The 19,521-nt window shown below is 38.7% G+C and overlaps 1 protein-coding gene across 2 annotated transcripts in view; it reads right to left on the minus strand.

Moving 5' to 3' along the window:
* nfatc3a (nuclear factor of activated T cells 3a) overlaps positions 1-19,521 on the minus strand; it is a 109,174-nt gene that overhangs the window by 60,204 nt on the left and 29,449 nt on the right. For both annotated transcript variants that reach the window (XM_061964384.2, XM_061964383.2), the window contains exon 3: positions 18,047-18,209. In XM_061964384.2, coding sequence (XP_061820368.1) covers positions 18,047-18,209 — 163 coding nt within the window. The remainder of the gene's footprint in view (positions 1-18,046; positions 18,210-19,521) is intronic.

The following is a 19,521-nucleotide window of genomic DNA, read 5'->3' on the forward strand; positions in this document are numbered from 1 at the left end:
TGGGGATGAACAATCTTCCTTAAAATAAAACAGCTGGATACGGTTACATATCCAGGTCTCACTAAATAAAGTCCCCCATTTATTTTTGGCCTTCATCTGTTGCTCTAGTCCAGTAATAAAGGGCAACAAGATCAGGGCAAAAACATCTTCCATCACTGCATGTAAACATAACGTTGCGAGCCAAGCAAGGGTGGACGCTAAGTTGTGTTTCCATCTACATGTACTCTACTTGTGTTGCACTTCAACATTTAAAATCAGGGAATCATCAAAGAAAATGTGAGTTTGACTTAAGTATTTATGAGTCCAGTGGAACCCTGTCATGCAATTAGATTTTTTTAATGAATAATAAAACTCTTTAAAGGATGTTATGATTTTTTTCTACATTTAAAACACCTCCTTGTGGTCTACATAACATGTAGTGATGGTTCTTTGCTCAAAATGTTGCATAGATTATGTTTTACAGACCATATTCACGTCGCTTTCTGACCTTCTCTTCAGGACACGCTATTTTGTGGGCAGTCTTATTTCCTTACTCCACTTCGACTGTATTTTCTCTCCGTCAGCCATGTTGTCGTTTTCAGCAGTTCCATATGGAGTCTACTGACAGATATAAGTTCAAACTATACACTATTTGTATTAGAAATGGAAAAAGCAGAGAATGCATGTTAACGTACGAGCCAGTCTGCCCCACAACAAAAGGATAAATGATAAATGGGTTATACTTGTATACCTTCAAGGTACTCAAAGCGCTTTGACAGTATTACCACATTCACCCATTCACACACACACACTGATGGCGGGAACTGCCATGCAAGGCGCTAACCAGCAGCCATCAGGAGCAAGGGGTGAAGTGTCTTGCCCAAGGACACAACGGACGTGACTAGGATGGTAGAAGGTGGGGATTGAACCCCAGTAACCAGCAACACTCCGATTGCTGGCACGGCCACTCTACCAACTTCGCCACGCCGTCCCAAGGATAGAGAAAAAGAAAGAGCTTATTGACTACAGCGTCAGACCAAAATGGTGGACACACGTAAAGCTACCAAATATGGAGATGACCACTGATGTCACACTTGGGAAACACGTCACAATTTAGGCAAATTACAAATGGCAAGTTTGGAGGAAGTATGAAGAAAGGCAATATTGTTTTAAAGAATTCTCCGCCATGCCTTTATGGTTTGATTAAAAATTTTGGGGACGTATGCAGACCTCAAACACACAAAAAAATTGATCTAATATGTAGGAAAAGGTGCTTTTTTTCCCACATTGGGTTAAAAGAATTTGTGGCTAGGGGGGCTGGGCTATATATATATATATATATATATATATACGGTATATATATATATATATATATTGTCTTGTCCTCCTCTTGTCCCTGCATTTTCCCCATCTGTCACTAAACATTAAATATATGCAAACATTTAAAGTCAAATACAAATAAGGCAACAAGAGTTTGTATCCTACTCTTCTCATTTGTAAAGGTTTCTCATTGTATCCCATTGGGTTGAGTTTTTTTCTTGCCCTGATGTGGGATCTGAGCCAAGGATGTCGTTGTGGCTTGTGCAGGCCTTTGAGACACTGTTTAAGGGCTATATAAATACACTTTGATTGATTGACTTTGATTGATGAAAGTAAATCTGTACAGCAAATATGGCATCTACGTCCAAAGTATGATTTTTTATTTTTTTTTTCACTTGGGACATCCCGCAGGTCGGATCCAGTCCCTGGTCCCCTGCACTTTTTATTTGGAATTGTGCATATTATTTACAATCCTTGTGTGAGACAAACACACATATATTTTTCTTTTTTGATGCATTCTAACTCGTAAATAAACGTTAGCAAAAGTGAGCTAACAATGGAGCTGATGGGAGTCGCACTATTACGCCTATTACGCGCTCTAAAAACCTCCAAAAGCCTCAAACGTTTTATATACGTTCTTTAAATGTATATGTAATGTATTCACAGCCACATTCATAGTAACATGTCATATTTACGTATTTTGGTCATTTTAAGCATACAGCGATGTAATAATTTCACAGACCCATCACAACATTTGCTTTTCCCTTCAACAACAACTACGGTACTACTACTAATCATGGCAGATTCATGAGAGACAACAAAGACTACTTTGGGACAAATGATAATCCAGAACCCTATATTTTAAGGAGGATTAGCTACAACTTTTAGAAGCTGTGTACTAAACGAATCCAGCTTTCATGACACAAAAGTATCATGCAGCAGTATAGTCAAGTGCTAAACAAGAAATACACACTACCAACATTATAAAACAATCACTTCCAAATACCTTGCGCTAAATAGCCTGTGCAACCTATAAAATAGCGTGTACTATTAGTGGCCGTGTGATTTACTAACACTGTGTGTGCAATTGTAAAGTGGTGCAGACCATCTTATTTAAATTTGCATTTTGCATTTACTATATGGGGCAACACCACAGAGATACTCTCATTTACTGCACATACATGCTATCATGCTCCTACCTGTGGCGTATTGCTGTTTTCAAACATGCAGGAGACATGTACTACGTGTAATGGGCATTTTAGACACAGTCTACAACATCTACATCAGAACCCACTTTTTTTTTTTTTTTTCTTCTTTTTACCGCCCAAGATGTGCTGATTGATAAGTTATCTTCTTCCCACTCCCTTTCAGGCAAACTGGACAATCATGCATTACATACTATACATTACCTTTTGCACTATATTAATGTATATTCAGTGTTTCCCACAGGACAGGCATCTATTTGTGGTGGTGTGGTCGGGGGGTGGGGGGTGGCGGCGGCAGCGGCAGCGGCGATGACCAAGAAGAACGCGGAGTTGGAATATAATTACAACATTTTATGTACATATTTATATACAGATTTGAACAATTAGTGATTCACTGAAATATATTTATTAATTGTGGTTCTTACAAAAAATATATCTTATAAAATATAAAAGCTAAAATGTCTCTTAAAGCTCTGCCCCTTTAATTAGTGAATACTAAATAATTTAACTTTAGCCTACTACTACAACCATATTATTTACCAGCAACATGAAGTGAAACAGAGGCAGAGGTGTCCTGCCACAGTCAGTCAACCTCCTCCTCCTCCTCCTCCTGCTGCTGCTGAACTGGTCGCACCTGTGGTCCGGACTGTAGGCCTACCTCCTCTCCAAGTCGAGCCCTTTTCGGCCGTTGAAAATATTTTTCTATACTCATCTGTGTGAAGGAGTGAACATCCAACATTAGAATTTATTACTAACGAGCAGAAGCGCTCTATGTACAGTGCCGTCTAACCTTAAGCGGCAGCAGCTCAACACATGCAGGGTTCAACGTTAAGGTTTTTTTCTACTTGCCTGACTTCTCAAATCTACTTGCCCCAATATTTTTACTTGTCCTGCTTAGGTTTTTTTCTGGCTGTGTAGTAGTGCTCATGGCTTATATCTTACTAAAATCCTTCCCGTTGACTATTTACAACACTACGCAGTATTTATTATTATTATTATTATCTATAATTACATTTAAATGGCATTGCATGCATGTAAAATTAAATGCTATTTCACATTATTTGACCAGTAGCAGTTACACCCATCTGAACAGGTCAGCCACCTGTTTAAAGCCCGATCACAGTTGAAATCTTGAAATGAAGGGCCTTTAATGGCCAAAACATTAACCTGGACAACATTTTAACAGCTGGTTGGCTCAGATGTTATTCTTTTCATTGCATTCACATGCTGCAGTGGACAATTTAGCTTCAGTCCATGTGTGTTTATTGACAACAGGGTTATAACCTGGACACGTTAGCTCGTCGGTATGAAAACACGTGACTGTTACTACGTGCGTCTGCCCGGCCCCCGAGTCAAAGAGCGGCGGTGTTAATGAAGCAGCGTCAGGCTGCTCACCGTCAGTGAAACGCTCGGTGAAATCGCGGATTAACGTTAAATATATGACGAGCCGCGAGCGATGCAGCTATAACCTATCTACCTATAACACCTGTAAAAATGAAGCAATGCTACCACGCTAGCAAGCGTTAGCTAGCCGGCTATGAGCCACCAAGCTGCTAACTATCGCCAAAAGGCACCATTTAAGTTTTTTCCCCATGGCATCCTGGATCAAGGCTTTCAGCAGCTTTTGGACGTTTGAGGTAGAAACGTAGGAAGCGCCATCATTATGAAAAGTGGCCGGCGAATATTTTGATCCCATCCGTCCCTCTTCTTCTTCTTCTTCTTCTTCTTCTGGCCCACCAGGTTAAGTGCTATTGGCGGAGTTACAATGCATAGTAGGCTACCGCCACCTACTGCACCGGAGGTGTAACTACAAGCAACATTCACAGACAGTCCCATTGCTTTTATGAGCGGTCGAGCGAGTCAAAAGCCGAAAAATCCATTTGTGGCGGACGTAATTCTTTCGTGGCGGGCCGCCACAAATAAATGAATGTGTGGGAAACACTGATATTATTATGTGTTGTCAACTTTGTACTTTTTTATGTCATTGCCTGAAATAAATAAATAAATGAAATGAAAAAAAATGAAAATGAATGAATTGGAGAGGGGCTGAACTCACTGCACTCAAGACACGAGAAAATGCACACTTAAAGTATTTTTTTTCATATAAGAAATATTTTATGATTCGTATTCTATGTGAAAGAAACAAACGTCTTTAAAAAAAAAATACTAAAGGAAACCAAAATGCATCAATTGAATTTGTTTAAGCCAGCCCCGTAAGTCCTCTAGCAGTTATACATTTATAAAATTATATTGCTGACTAGACGATATGTCCAATATTTTTTATTGCTGACCGTCCAAAATGTTGACACACACACGTAGGACAGAGGATTTTCGTCCATGCATCGTCTGTGCAGCCATGTGTGGAACTGTCAGTTTGCACGTCCTTCTGACACGTGCTAAATAAAATGCAAAACAATGCTCGTAAAACGGTGATGAGTGTTGATGAATCACATTGCGTGTGCTGTTTAATTTATTTGCATCTTGTCCTTCCTGTATAGTGGCCGTACTGATAATCAGCATACATTTTGCATATTCATGAAGACACAACATGGATTGCACACCCTATTCTGCTCACTTAACAGACACAATCCACTTTGCAACCATTTAGTAGATCAGCTTTGCGTGTCCTATTAGGGTTGCACGTGTTGTAGTACACACAAACCTTTAGTAAATCAGGCGATTACTGTACAATGTCTGCACTCACTGGGATGCCAACTGATGGGATGCTCATATCTTCCAGTTTGATGAAGAATTAATCATAGTCTACCCGGAGGTTAAAAAAAAGAAAAAGAAAGTGGCCGCACACAAGTGTTTTTTTTGTGTCTTTCTCGCCATCTTCGGGTCTAAGTTGGATGGCAAAGTTTACCAACTTATTGGTTCATGGCTACATCCTTCTACTATCCAGGTGAAAGGCGTGATTTATAATCTAAAATAAACTTTCACCAACTCACAGGCGATGCAGCAGCTCACCGGCTCAATATATCAATATAGCTGCATAAACTAGTTTGCACTCTGTGATCACGGCACCACTAAACATAGATATATAATAACAATATCACTAATAATTAATATTTAGGTCACGAGATGAAAAAAAAAAATTGTTGCTGTTTTTAAGCCTTTAAAGCAAGTATCAAAAGCTCCTGCTATATCTTCAAATATTAAAGAAAATTGAGCTGAATAAAGAATATTAAAAGAGAAAAACGTGACACCTTTTGTGTCATCACTTGCCATCAGAATAAAGGTAGAGCGCTTCAACGTTTTTACAGTTCACAGTGCTTAACCTATTTTTACACTTGTTTGACAGTTAAGCATGTTCAAAATGCATCACCGATGTATATAACCTCTGCATTATGCCTTTGTCATTCCTCGTTAAACTTAAGACTGACGGTTCTATTGTTTATGATGCAATAATAACCCTGGCTCACTCTTTTTTTTTTTAGATCTTACACAGGTTTTCAATGGCAACTGTTTACATGGTGTTTTAGTAGTTTGCAAATTGAAACAAATGACTGTGTGTTTAAATGTAGATATCACAGTAATCAGGTTGCCCAAGCATAAACCATGTCTGCATGCATTTATATTTTGTAATCTGCATATCCAACAAACAGGTGACAAAAAGGGTATGGAAAGAAGTAATTCATTCTTTGCTGCTAAATATCTCCTCTCTCCTATTCCTCCTGACTTTGCTTCCTGACTGTTGTCGCCGTCCTCTCATCCACCTCAGCCCAGGCGGTAATTCGACACTTTCTTACAGCCAGCGCCTGACTCGGCTAAGTTGTTTCCCTGTGTTGCTCCGCCGTTGCCATAGTGAGACTTTTTGTGTATGCAAGAGAGAGCGGGAGAGAGAGAGTGTGTGTGTGTGTGTGTGTGCGTGTGTGTGTGTGTGTGTGTGTGTGTTAAAGAGCAAGGGCCTTCATATACACATGAACTCTGAAACGTATGTTGAAGTAAGGAGTATTAAGCACATTGGACTATAGTTTATAGACTGTAGTCAAAGAGAGTGATCACCTGGCTTTTATTTTATCAGGCTGTTGTACGGCCACTCTGACAGCAAAGGACACTGGAATCTATCTGCTATCTGACTCCATTATATCAGACAAATAAGACAACAAAGTGTGACTGCAATTGAAATAGTTTGTGCGTTTTACTTTTCATGCATACACACTGTGTCGCTTTCACAGGCTCGCTGTTCGCATGCTAGTGAGGGCAGAGTGAGCCAGGGGGCCAGTTGACTGTTTGTTTAAACAAGGTCAATACATGCGCATGCACGCACGCACGAGCGTTTACTGTATACCGCATCAGAGCTGTATATGGCCTTGGTGGAAAGGGTCCCCTCGCTCAGTCCTTCTTCCTGTTTCCCCGCTCTATCCTCCCCCCGACCGCTCTATGAAACACTCTCTACCGTCACTTTCCCTCCACCGTGCGTTAAGACTGATTACAACAAATAGAAACTGCTTCCCCCATGGTCACATCAAATAGGAGCCCAGTGGCAAAGCGACACTAGTTTCGAGTGAAAAGCCATCTAAGCCACGCGCCTCCGAATTGTTGTCCACTGGCCAATTATAGCATCCAGTCTGTTCAGATAGTTGCCAGGAAGAAACTAACGGAAAGGAGTGAGCAGAGCAATCAAATTCATCAATTGTATTCAGTGCCAAACCACAAAAGAAGATACAGTACGTTTCCTCTGTCAATGCTATGCTTGAATATTTTTATTCCCGACTGAATAGTGTGGAAAGCCCCAAAGACAAAGTAAACCCTCTGTGTCACACATCTTTTATTAAGTTTTGTTATTTTTACACTTGTATGACAGCAAAGAATGATTAAAAAGCACGATGCATGAAGTCAGCTGCATTCTGAAAGCCTCCCTTTTCACTTCCTTAAATATTACGCCCGAGTTATTTTCATTGATCCTGATTCAATTTATTATCAATGGTAATGGTGTAGTTTATTTGGAACATGTATAACAAGTTACATGCGCCCAAGTTATTTTCACTGATTCTAATTCTATTTATTATTCATGGTAATGATTTAATTTATTTGGAACATGTGTAACAATTTACATTGCACCACACTTGCACTTTTCAAAGTTCGAAAATAAGTATGAAGAAGTAGCGCTTATTTCAGTGGTTCTCAAACTTTTTCCACCAAGTACCACCTCAGAAAACACTTGGCTATCCAAGTACCACCTTAATGACCGCCATTAAAATACAGTAACGTAGTAGGCCTAAGTATTCATTAAAAATAAGGAAAAAATTTTATTTAACAAGTATATTTATTATTTTCGTCACTGTAACATTACACACCGTTTTAACAGTACATTGTGCTAGAATATAAAAAAATAAAATACTGCACTTTAATTATCTCGATGGAGCACATACCACAGTTTGGGAATCCCTGGCTTATTTTATATTTTTCAGCAACTACTAATATTTGTTCACTTCCTGTGTTTAACATGTACCAATGTATTCGTTAAAATTAAGCATTAGTTGTTTGCATTATCATTTATTTCACAGTTAGCTTTTTTACACATGTATGACAATTAATAATCTTACTTGAAACTTTGCCTGCGCAGTACATTAAAAATCTAAGATGGCAACAGTTAAAAATGTCACTTAATAAAATTGAATCAATACACATTTCTTGTGTAAGTCGCACGCTGTGTCGCCATAATTACGATTCCTTTTTCTAGTGGGAATGCTCACCCATCACGTATTAGCAAAGAGCTGCTTGTATTTGTGTGGGTGCAGCAGCACTCAATTAAGCTGGTTAAATACGCACAAGGATACCTCAGCCAGCCAGAGTGGCTTTGGACTTGCATGTCTCCTAGCAACAGGTGTACCGATTATGATCTGCAGCTAGCCCCTGAGGAATGGCTAACACAGTCAGCCAGTCGGTCAGGCAGGTCATTCTGTGCTTGTAATATTCTATTAAAAAGGATCAGATAATCAAGAATATTGGATCAGTATAGTGACATTTTAGCATTTAATAGCAGCACAAACAATAGTTCCAGCACTGTAGTTGGATCTATTAATATTAGGTCAGTCGTTCAATCAGAATTGATACAGTACCATTGCTCACAGAGTTGAATCAGAATTGATACAGTACCATTGCTCACAGAGCTGATCTCAAATCTAGTGTAAAAACACTATCATTGCTTATGTTTGTCTTGCTACTCTATGTACATAAAGACAGGAAAGGCTTTAAGTGTAATTGGTCGTCCTTCAGATAGCCTTTATGGTTATAGCTGACATAATCATTGAGTACAGTGTGACACGTGGCTTTTGCAGAAGGGTGCATCTCAGGGCATGTTGATGTGTAATTGCATTTACAGTGTATTCACGCATACTCAGCATTCGCGTATTATTATTTTGCAGAAAACATGTCTCACTAACTTAAGACGTGATGATAATGCATAAAATGCACAGCATAACATAACATAACATTAGTGCAATAGTTAGAGGACGTGCTAAAAAAAATTCACATGCAAATCGCGATTTGTATTTATTCCGATTCTAAATTTGTTTACAATTTTTGAGAATCGGTTTAAAAAATACGGTACATATAATTTTTTAAGAATCAAACAAGCGGTAGAAAATGGATGGATGGAATTTATGGCTTAAAATCAATGTGATATCCTAGGACTGTGTGTACAATTGATTACAAGTGCAAAAGTGGCGCAGATCGCCTTATTTAAATGAGGTTTTTTAGTTTATTACCGGCATGATGTACCCATGAAAACACTCATTTCCCACCACATTCATGTTATTATGCTCTCCAACCTGTGTGCAATGTTGAACAAGCAGCTCACATCTATAACCTGTACCCATTTTTCTGCAATATAAAATCACAATCGAGTCAACAGAAACTTTTTTAAGCACGTTGTGACGGCGCGCTCTGCAGGTAGGCGGTGGACCATCACAGCACCCAGCGCATTCATGCGTCTGGAATAATCCATGTGCAAGAAAATGTACATTGCAAGACGTTTTTTCATAAACGAGATACAGTATAATAATATATTTCCTATATGAAAAAACAAACAAACGTCATTACAATAAAGCACCAGCAGACACCAAAACGATTCAATTCGTTTTAATCACTCCCTTTAAGGGAAACTGCACTTTTTTGGAATTTTGCCTATCGTTCACAATCATTATAAAAGACATGACGACAAATGGAGTTTTTTCCCTCCCTTTAAGTCATTCAGCAGCTATACAATTATTAAATAATAAATAGATAGATAGATAGTACTTTATTGATTCCTTCAGGAGAGTTATATTGCTGAATAGACAATATGCATTATTTTCTATTTATGACAGTCCATATATGTTAACACACACACATAGGACGAAGGATTCTCTGTCCAGCGGACCCTGCAGCACGAGCTAGCTCCTTTCCTACAGCCGTTTGTGTATAACTCTTGTCAGTTTGCACGTAACTTTCAAACGTGCAAAATAAAGACGCTAAATAGTTTCGTTTAGCTGCGTTTAAGCAGTGATAAATCACATTGCATCTCCTCCTCCCAGTATTGTGGGTGTTGTGCTGATCAGCACACATTCTGCATATTCATGAAGACAGACACGCTAAATTGATTGCACTTTGTATTCTGCTCATTTAAGAGACGCAATCCTGTGCGCAGGAGCTTAATAGATCAACTTAGGGTGTGAAGTCAAATTTGCTTGTGTTTTAATTAAAACTGTCAAACAACTAAAATATTTATCACAGATTAATCGCATCGTTCATAGTTAACTCAAAATTAATTGTGATTAATTGCAGATAAATATAATTTTTCATCATTAATAAGTGTACCCTAAAAAGATAATTTTCATGTTTTAACACCATGACTGGACACATCAATTGCTTTAATGAAATGTGTTTTAAACATTGTGCTATTATAAACAGCTCAAAACAAAAAGGACAAACACGCTTTTAATGAAAAAAAAATTAAAATACCTGCAGTGCGTTGGTGTCTTGCCAGATTTTGTATTTTCTTGGAATATAAAATTTGTAATCCTGCTTTAGGAGCACTTGCATTCAGAGGAGGAGCTACACTTCCATGTTTAGATACTGTGGATTGTTACAATCACACTTTGATTGCCAAATATGTTTGCTAATGTAATCTGTGGTATTTCTACCTGAATAAAAGCTTCTGATACTCTGTACATTACATGTTGTACAAGTTAAAGGTATTCATATCTCTGCATGGCAATGTCTTAACCTTCTCTATTTATGAACCAAATGCCACATTCAGCCTGCTAAACATTCTGTAATTGAGGACTCGACCAGAACATGTTATAAAACAATTTACGCAATATTTCCCCCAGCCAGAAAAATAAATAACATAAAATAGTCCTTTCTTGTCGAGATAACTACTTGTCATGGCTTTGAACCTGATATTTCCATAAAGTAGCAGCCAAGTTTCCCCCACTACGGCACTGCCGAAGGGTCAAAATGAAAGTGTGTGCGTTAATCGCTTGTTAAAAAAATTAGTGCCGTTTTTTTTATTTATAGTTAACGCGTTATTATTGTGTTAACTTTGACAGCCCTAGTTTTGATACACGCAAACCCTTAGTACGATAGATCAGGCCTCAAGTTTATGAACAACAAAAGCACTTCGTAGCCTGCAGAACACCGCAAAGTTGAACTATTATGGTGTGCATGTCAACACAATTACTAGCACGCACCTCTATGTGGGTTGACGCTTCTACTAAGAAGGTTGTACAGTATGTCCATTGTCCGGCTCTGAATTGTGATATAACATTATAGGGTTTTTGCTATGCAAATGCATGACCCAAAGGGTCCACCAAATTTTATAGCGCATGGTGCTGTAATATGTACCCGGAAATATGTATGTAATCTGCTACTTAAACAGCAAACAAACAGCTGTGTACCATATGTAGGAGATAAACAAACATTACCCCGCAGTCCCTTTCCTCAGTCCTCCTTGTTTTTCTGTTGATACAGCAACTCAGCGGCACACAGCATAGCCACAAAAGGAAGTCACGGCCATGCCCATATGGCATCCGTGGCGTCATCGAGTGACATCACACCACTAGAGTCAAGGCCCATGGGGAATATAGTGAAGAGGGCTCTGAGGAATGAATATCTGTAACAGAAGGCTGCTGCTGGAGTACTACAGTTTTGTGTAAAATATGATGACTTGACATGATGCAAAGCAGAAAAATCCACAAAACAGCTGCTACATACTCGCCATGAAACAACATCGTACTCTCACTACTAATTGGTAGGAAAATCTTCTCTATTGTGGCATCCTCCTGCCACTATTCAAACCTCCATAGAGTATTATTTGTACCATCAATTATTTCCTATTATTAAATTTTATGCGGCTGAATAATTGTAATCAGATTTTGCTGGCACAAGTGTTATTGCCTCCAGGGGAATAGCTCTCTCCGCACCTACAGTGCACCTGGGAAACGTGATATGCAAAAGCTTGTTTACGGTTGCAAGTGTTTTGACCCCATAACGGACAGTGTATTATGGGTCAAGAGAAAAAAAGTTGCTTACACCTTTAAAGCAATGATTTTACCATTGGTCTTTCCTTATACTGTATCAAACACAATATGTAGTGTGTGCAAACATTAATGTAAACGCACAGTGCACAGGTGTATTTTGTTTTTGGAATAACAAGAACGATGTCACAAGGTAAATACTTCTACAGTGAATTAAGGAGACGACTGAGGTGTTTAGTAAACAATGTTAAATTTGCAGGACAAGAGCTGATACTAAAAACATAGCATAGTTTAAGCCCAATATATATTTTAGGCCCATCCATCCATCCATCCATTTTCTACCGCTTATTCCCTTTGGGGTCGCGGGAGGCGCTGGAGCCTATCTCAGCTACAGTCGGGCGGAAGGCGGTGTACACCCTGGACAAGTCGCCACCTCATCGCAGGGCCAGCACAGATAGACAGACAACATTCACACTCACATATATTTTAGGCCCTGATCTACAAAACGTTTGCGTGTATCAAAGAGGCCATATTATGATTTCCTTGTGGTTTACATAACATAAAATGGTGGTTCTTTGGGCAAAACTTGCAAAGCTTATGTTTTACAAACAGTCTTCAAGCCGCTTTCTGACCATCTCTTCAGGATACGTCATTTTGTGGGCGGTCTTATTTATGTGTCTCCACCTATGGGATGCATGTCCATATACGAGCCAGTCTGCCCCACAACAAAACGATAGAGAAGAAGAAGGACTTACGGACTACAATGCCGGACTACAATTGTGGATTCACACAAAGCTCTTCGGGTAAATCCCTACCACATATGGAGATAATGTCACAAATTAGTCAAATTCTAAATGGCTCGTTTGGAGAAAATATAAAGGAAGGCAACATTGTTTTATAAATATCTTAGTAATGCCAACAAAAACATCTACCGTACCCATAGAAAAGAAAGGTTGGTTTTGCATAAGAGGACCCCTTTAAAACACATGCAAACGTACAGGCACAGCTGATCTACCAAAATTGTGTGCAGAGGATTGCGTCTCTTAAGTGAGCCAAATATGGAGGGCAATCCATTTAGCGTGTCTGTGTTCATGAATATACAGACTATATAATGATCATCAGAACGCTCACAATACTGGGAGTAAAAATGCAAATGAAATTATGTAGCACACCCAGTGTGATTTATTAACACTAAAACTCAACTGGGGGTGCTGTTTTGCGTCTATCTTCATTTTAATTTATAACATTTAGAAAGGACGTGCAAACTGTCAGTTCTGCAAAAATAGCTGTGAGAAAGGAGTGAATCATGCTGCAGCTCCCTCCCACGTATGCTTGTCAATAAATATATATATATTAGACATATCGTCTATTCGGCAATATCATTTTAAAATTGTATAGCTGCTGGTTGACTTAAGGGGCTGATTAAAACAAATTAAATTAATGCGTTTTTGTGTTTGCAAACTATATTTTTAAATGACATTTGTTTTTATAAGCTTAAACTGTATATGAAAAAAACTTATTTTAATATGTATTTTCTTGCGTCTGGAGCGTACACTCTCCGTTAGTGCCAGCATCTCCCAGGGAACACCATCAGCGTGTAAAAAAGTGGGTTCCTTTGATGATCGCACTGAAGGACTGCTTCTAAAATGTCTACAAAAAGAAGTATATGTCTGCTGCATATTTCGAAACAGAAAAACACCACAGGTAAAGAGCATGATAAGGTGAATATGCAGGAAATGAGTGTCTACTTGGTGAAAGCCGCATAGTACACGCAAAAACTTCATTTTAATAGAGCGGTCTGCACCAGTTATCAATTGCACACTCAGTCTTAGTAGATCACACGCAACACACCCACTAATAGTACACACAATTGTATAGTTTGTATTTGTAGATCAGGCCCTAAGTGTTAGTTGGATGCAACAAAGATATGCAGAATAAATATTGTTTTGCTGCTAGCCTCCTGCTAGTTATTAATGATAACAGCCATCCTGAATTATATACAATAACAGTCAAACGTTGTCATTCAATAGCATAAGGAAGTATCTCTTAACATTTGACTGATATTGTTAAAAAAGAAAGACTAAATAATCTATAAAGTTAAAAGTTAAAACCTACATTATGTACACTCAACATCCATGTAAATACAATGAACATCCTTGCATCAGTTAAACGATAGCCACCACCTTGAAAAATAAAGTAACACAATTAAAACATTTCCAAAGTGTATACCTACTTTAATAAAGTGATGGCATATGTGTATATGTGTACTGGTCAGTGGGGGACAAGGAAGAAAGTGTAATAGCTCCAGTGTGAGTGCACCTCAGCCCAGTGAGTAGCAAACATTTTAAGGGAGGCAGTCTTCAATCAATTTTGCGAGGAAACCCCTAAAATACCCAAACTAAGTCCTCTCAGGATAAAGAATGAGGACAAGTGTAGCGAAGCTTGCTTGGCCGCTAAATTATGCAGTCACATATGTCAGGATAGAATCTTGGTCACGCTGAGGTTGAAATGGTTAATTATTGGCCTAGAGGGGGGCCTGCTTGACTAAATGTGTGAGAACTGAAGGCTTCATTATGCCACAGCGTCACTTATAGCTACAGCGGCTATCTCCAAACCCTCCGGCGTAGCTTAACATGCACCTCTGAAAATCGAAATTAACTTTTTTTTTTTTATGCAATATGTAGCTTTTACCCCGCCTACTTCTCGAATGCAGCTGAGATAGGCTCCAGCGACCCCCCGCAACCCTGAAAGGGATAAGCGGTAGAATATGGATGGATGGATGGAATATGTAGCCTTTTCTGTCCCTCCTACGAAAGCATTGTGTTTAAACAACTCCTCCGGTTTCGAAGAAACATGTAGACGAAAAGTGAGTTACTTCCAGCTGCAACAACAATCTAAATTTCGCTTTAAACGCCATTGATGACTACTACTTCACAGCAAGCTAAATAGATAGCCAGCAAGAGTTGTGGTTCAGGAAAACACTGCTCCTAGTATTTTGGCAGAGAATCGCAAGTCATGTGCGCAGCCCTCACACCCCCACCCGACAACAGTCTGGTCTTTTCTTAAATTGATTCTATGCCAACAGCTTTGAAAGCATTTCCTCCATTACTTTGAAATCTTGTATCTTTATGTGTGTGTGTGTTTGTTTTTGGAATTTCAGTATCGGCAATTTTCTTAAAAAACTGTGTGATCGACATGGCCGATTAATGCCTTTCAATGCGAATTCCAAACGTTGTTCCCCTCTGGCTGATATTGTATTTATTATTTTAGCTAATTGTGTGTTTCCATACACAGTGTGGAGTCGCTCCCCTAAGTTGATAACAATCACCTCTATTACGGCAAATAAATTTCATTTCTTAGTGTCTCAGGTATCATTATCTATAATCATTATCAAACATTATGACAAGGCTGAACATGTTACACATCGACAGCGAGCAGGAGCAGGCATGCTAATAGCTTAGCTCATCACTAAACTGGACAGAAACAACAGATGAAATAAGAGCTTAGTAAACTTTAAATAGTGTAGATGGAACTGCGTTACAGAAGAATGTAAGCAGATAGTAACAGGAAATTAACAAGTAGATTACTAAGAGTCCAGAGCAAACATGGGCAAATTACAGCCCAGTTAAGTTTTTCTACCTGGCCCACCGGACGTCTCCAAATTATTTTTTATACCTTTACCATCGAAACTGGATCCACCGATACGATGTGCAGTGCATTTTTCAAATTACCTTTAGTCTTGAACTATATAGAGTATTCTAATGGTTGGAATGTGCGCTTTTGAATGATATACGAGTTATTACAATAATCTACGTCACAGTAGCCCCAAGCAGACGAGGCACAACGCAGAGTGGGTAGGGTTTGTTTACAGAAGCCTGAGAAGCCTGAGACGTGAATTTCATGGAGGGAATCGACAGTAGATTTCTACAACAAAGTTATGTTTTGCAAAAAAAGTTATATGATGAGGACTGTTATTATATGGATATGTTTTTCTCTCTTTTTCCTTTGTGTTCATGTTTCGCTGTGTTTTTTGCATATTTGTTGCATTTTTGTTTATTGCAAAAAAGTGATATTACATGGATTATTATTATATGGATCTGATTTTCTCTTTTTATCCTTTGTGTCCATTTTTCGCTGTGTTTGTTGCATATTCGTTGCATTTCGCTTTATTGTAAAATATCTCGAGACGGTCGCCTGGGAAGTCAAGAGGAGATATGTTCATATGTTCTTAATATTCACTGTTTTATCATTCATAGTTAATATTACAAATCCCACATTATTAATTTCCATGTACATTATTTTATTCAGCAAAAAAGCTGTAAAATTCCATTATGTTGTTTGGTCTGTCATAATATTTTTAGCAATCTATCAGTCCCATTGTGAGTGTTTGTATTGTGTTTAGATTTTCCCTTTTCTACGACATCTTAGGAATTTCTTTAACTAATGCTGGACAACCTACACATTTTTAAAACGTTCCTTAAACAAGGGAACCAAGCACACATACAGCAGAAATAAAAGAATACGACCGGTGAATATTTTCACACTATCATCAGTCAGTCACTTCTTTGTTACACAGACATATCTTGTTGTTATCATGCCATATATATATACAGTATGTGTGTGTGTGTGTACATATACATATACACACACACACACACACACACACACACACACACACACACACACACACACACACACACACACCAGCCCCCTGACGCATTTTTACTGACCAATGTGGCCCGCGAGTCAAAATAATTGCCCATGTCTATACATAACAACAACTGTTAGTGTACCAGCATTAAAATGTAATACGGTAGATTAATCCATATCTTGGTAATGTCAACACCAAGGGTAATATGAGTATATGATCGATACTAGAGTGATCAGAAAAATATTTGTAATTGCTCAAAATAATTTTTTTGTTTTTAAATGTTGTCTGTCTATCTGTGTTGGCCCTGCGATGAGGTGGCGACTTGTCCAGGGTGTACCCCGCCTTCAGCCCGATTGTAGCTGAGATTGGCTACAGCGCCCCCCGCGACCCCAAAGGGAATAAGCGGTAGAAAATGGATGGATGGATGGATGTTACAAGTTTATGTCTCTGGACACAGGTGGACTTTGAGGGCAAAAAGGTTAGATAGTAGTTTTTTGATGTTGTTAAGTTATTGTGTACTATTGACTGTGTACAGCACTCACAATAAATAAATGTAAAATTTTACAGTTGATATTGGTTAATCTCACTTAAAAAATGATCGGTGTAAGAATCGGAAGCATTAATCTCTCAGATCTAGTTTGTGTACGTGGGTTATCATGGCCTTGTTTTATAAAAGAGTAATATAAATAAAATTAAGATGGATAATCCAATAATCAATAGCTGCAGCTCTCGGGCCAACAGCGACTACTTTGGGATAAATGATGACCCAGAACTTTATCACTTGAATGGAGAGGATCTTTTTGATCCTGAATATACAACAGATGAGCTTCAAGTTTTAGAAGCTGAGTGCTTAGCAGTTCCAGCTCTAGTGAAACATCAAAATCGGAAGCATAAATCCCAGACTGATGTGTCTGATGGTAGGTGGGGGTGGGTCATCATGGTTTTGTTTTTAAGTCTATATAGCACTTTATCTTGTATTTATTTTATGTATGAAAAGTGTGTTATAAATAAAGTTTGATTTGACTTGATTTCAGATCTACATAATACACAAGCACCCAAATTCTAAATTTTGAAGGATTTTGCCGTACAGATCATTAAGATACCATTGCCATTTTCATTACGGTGGCACCTCTGAGCCCGACACAATGAAACCACACCATGTTTCAAATGTGGAAGGAAATCCCTCAAAAGTGAAGAAACTGTCTCATTCTCAGTAAGCGGTTGCTAAATTCAGCAACTAATTTTGGCTCAGTCTATTTCACTTATTTGGTGTACACCTCGAGTACAGAAGGGTGAGATAGTTCAAGCTTACACGGGTGTCAAAGTCAGTTCAGGAGGTAACTGAACAAAATGTACTTGATGCAACTGTATAATTAAGACATATTGCTCGTACTGTATTTGGTTAATGACACATACAAAAGTACCTTGACAATGGGGTGGCCACTCGAAGCTGCTTTGATGGCTCCTCTGCTGCCCTCGGTCTCGTAGTGCGCTCGGTGGTGGGCTTTGGGTTGCACCTCTATCTTCAGCTCATACTGGCCAAACTGACTTGTCAGGGGCCAGTCTAGGGGGGGAAGTGAGGATGTCCTAAGGAGAAAAACACAATCCTTATTATTACCTAAACTACAAGAGCACTGATTAGAACGCAGACTCCTTCCAAGACCGAACTTCTAATGAAAGCAAAAAAGAGACAATCACAGAGGGTTTGTCTGGATCATGAAAGACAGTGTAGGATGAGCAGTGGACTGGGTTGGACAAAAACTTAGTTATTCAAACAGTAACATTTTTTTTTTTTAAATGACCTATTTCTTGATCGGCATTCGGCACCATTCACAGGATTTCATAGAGACTAATTTAGTTTTTTTAAATGCCCTTTACTGCGATGATGCACACAGAAGCACATCACTGTCCTGGCTGCACAGAACAATATGGCTTTATTTGACAATTGTGTTTTATCAAACTATTTGGTTTATTAAACAGCTGTTTGCATATTGTTAAAACATTTCCTGTACAGCTTTTATGATGGCAACAGTTGATTGGAATTGATTAAAATTACTTTCCGTTATTGACATACCTTTAAATGTATTGATTTGATTACCATTTTGAATAACTATCAAACACCTGCATCCCGCAATGGATTGTATTAGGGTTGCCAAATAAATAATATACAAACCCCGTTTCCATATGACTTGGGAAATTGTGTTAGATGTAAATATAAACGGAATACAATGATTTGCAAATCCTTTTCAACCCATATTCAATTGAATGCACTACAAAGACAAGACACTTGATGTTCAAACTCATAAACTTTTTTTTTTTTGCAAATAATAATTAACTTAGAATTTCATGGCTTCAACACGTGCCAAAGTAGTTGGGAAAGGGCATGTTCACCACTGTGTTACATCACCTTTTCTTTTAACAACACTCAATAAACGATTGGGAACTAATGAAACTAATTGTTAAAGCTTTGAAAGTGGAATTCTTTCCCATTCTTGTTTTATGTAGAGCTTCAGTCGTTCAACAGTCCGGGGTCTCCGCTGTCGTATTTTACGCTTCATAATGCGCCACACATTTTCGATGGGAGACAGGTCTGGACTGCAGGTGGGCCAGGAAAGTACCCGCACTCTTTTTTTACGAAGCCACGCTGTTGTAACACGTGCTGAATGTGGCTCGGCATTGTCTCGCTGAAATAAGCAGGGGCGTCCATGAAAAAGACGGCGCTTAGATGGCAGCATATGTTGTTCCAAAACCTGTATGTACCTTTCAGCATTAATGGTGCCTTCACAGATGTGTAAGTTACCCATGCCTTGGGCACTAATGCACCCCCATACCATCACAGATGCTGGCTTTTGAACTTTGCGTCGATAACAGTCTGGATGGTTCGCTTCCCCTTTGGTCC

The sequence above is a fragment of the Nerophis lumbriciformis genome, linkage group LG06, assembly GCF_033978685.3.
Source record: "Nerophis lumbriciformis linkage group LG06, RoL_Nlum_v2.1, whole genome shotgun sequence".
Taxonomy (NCBI): domain Eukaryota; kingdom Metazoa; phylum Chordata; class Actinopteri; order Syngnathiformes; family Syngnathidae; genus Nerophis; species Nerophis lumbriciformis.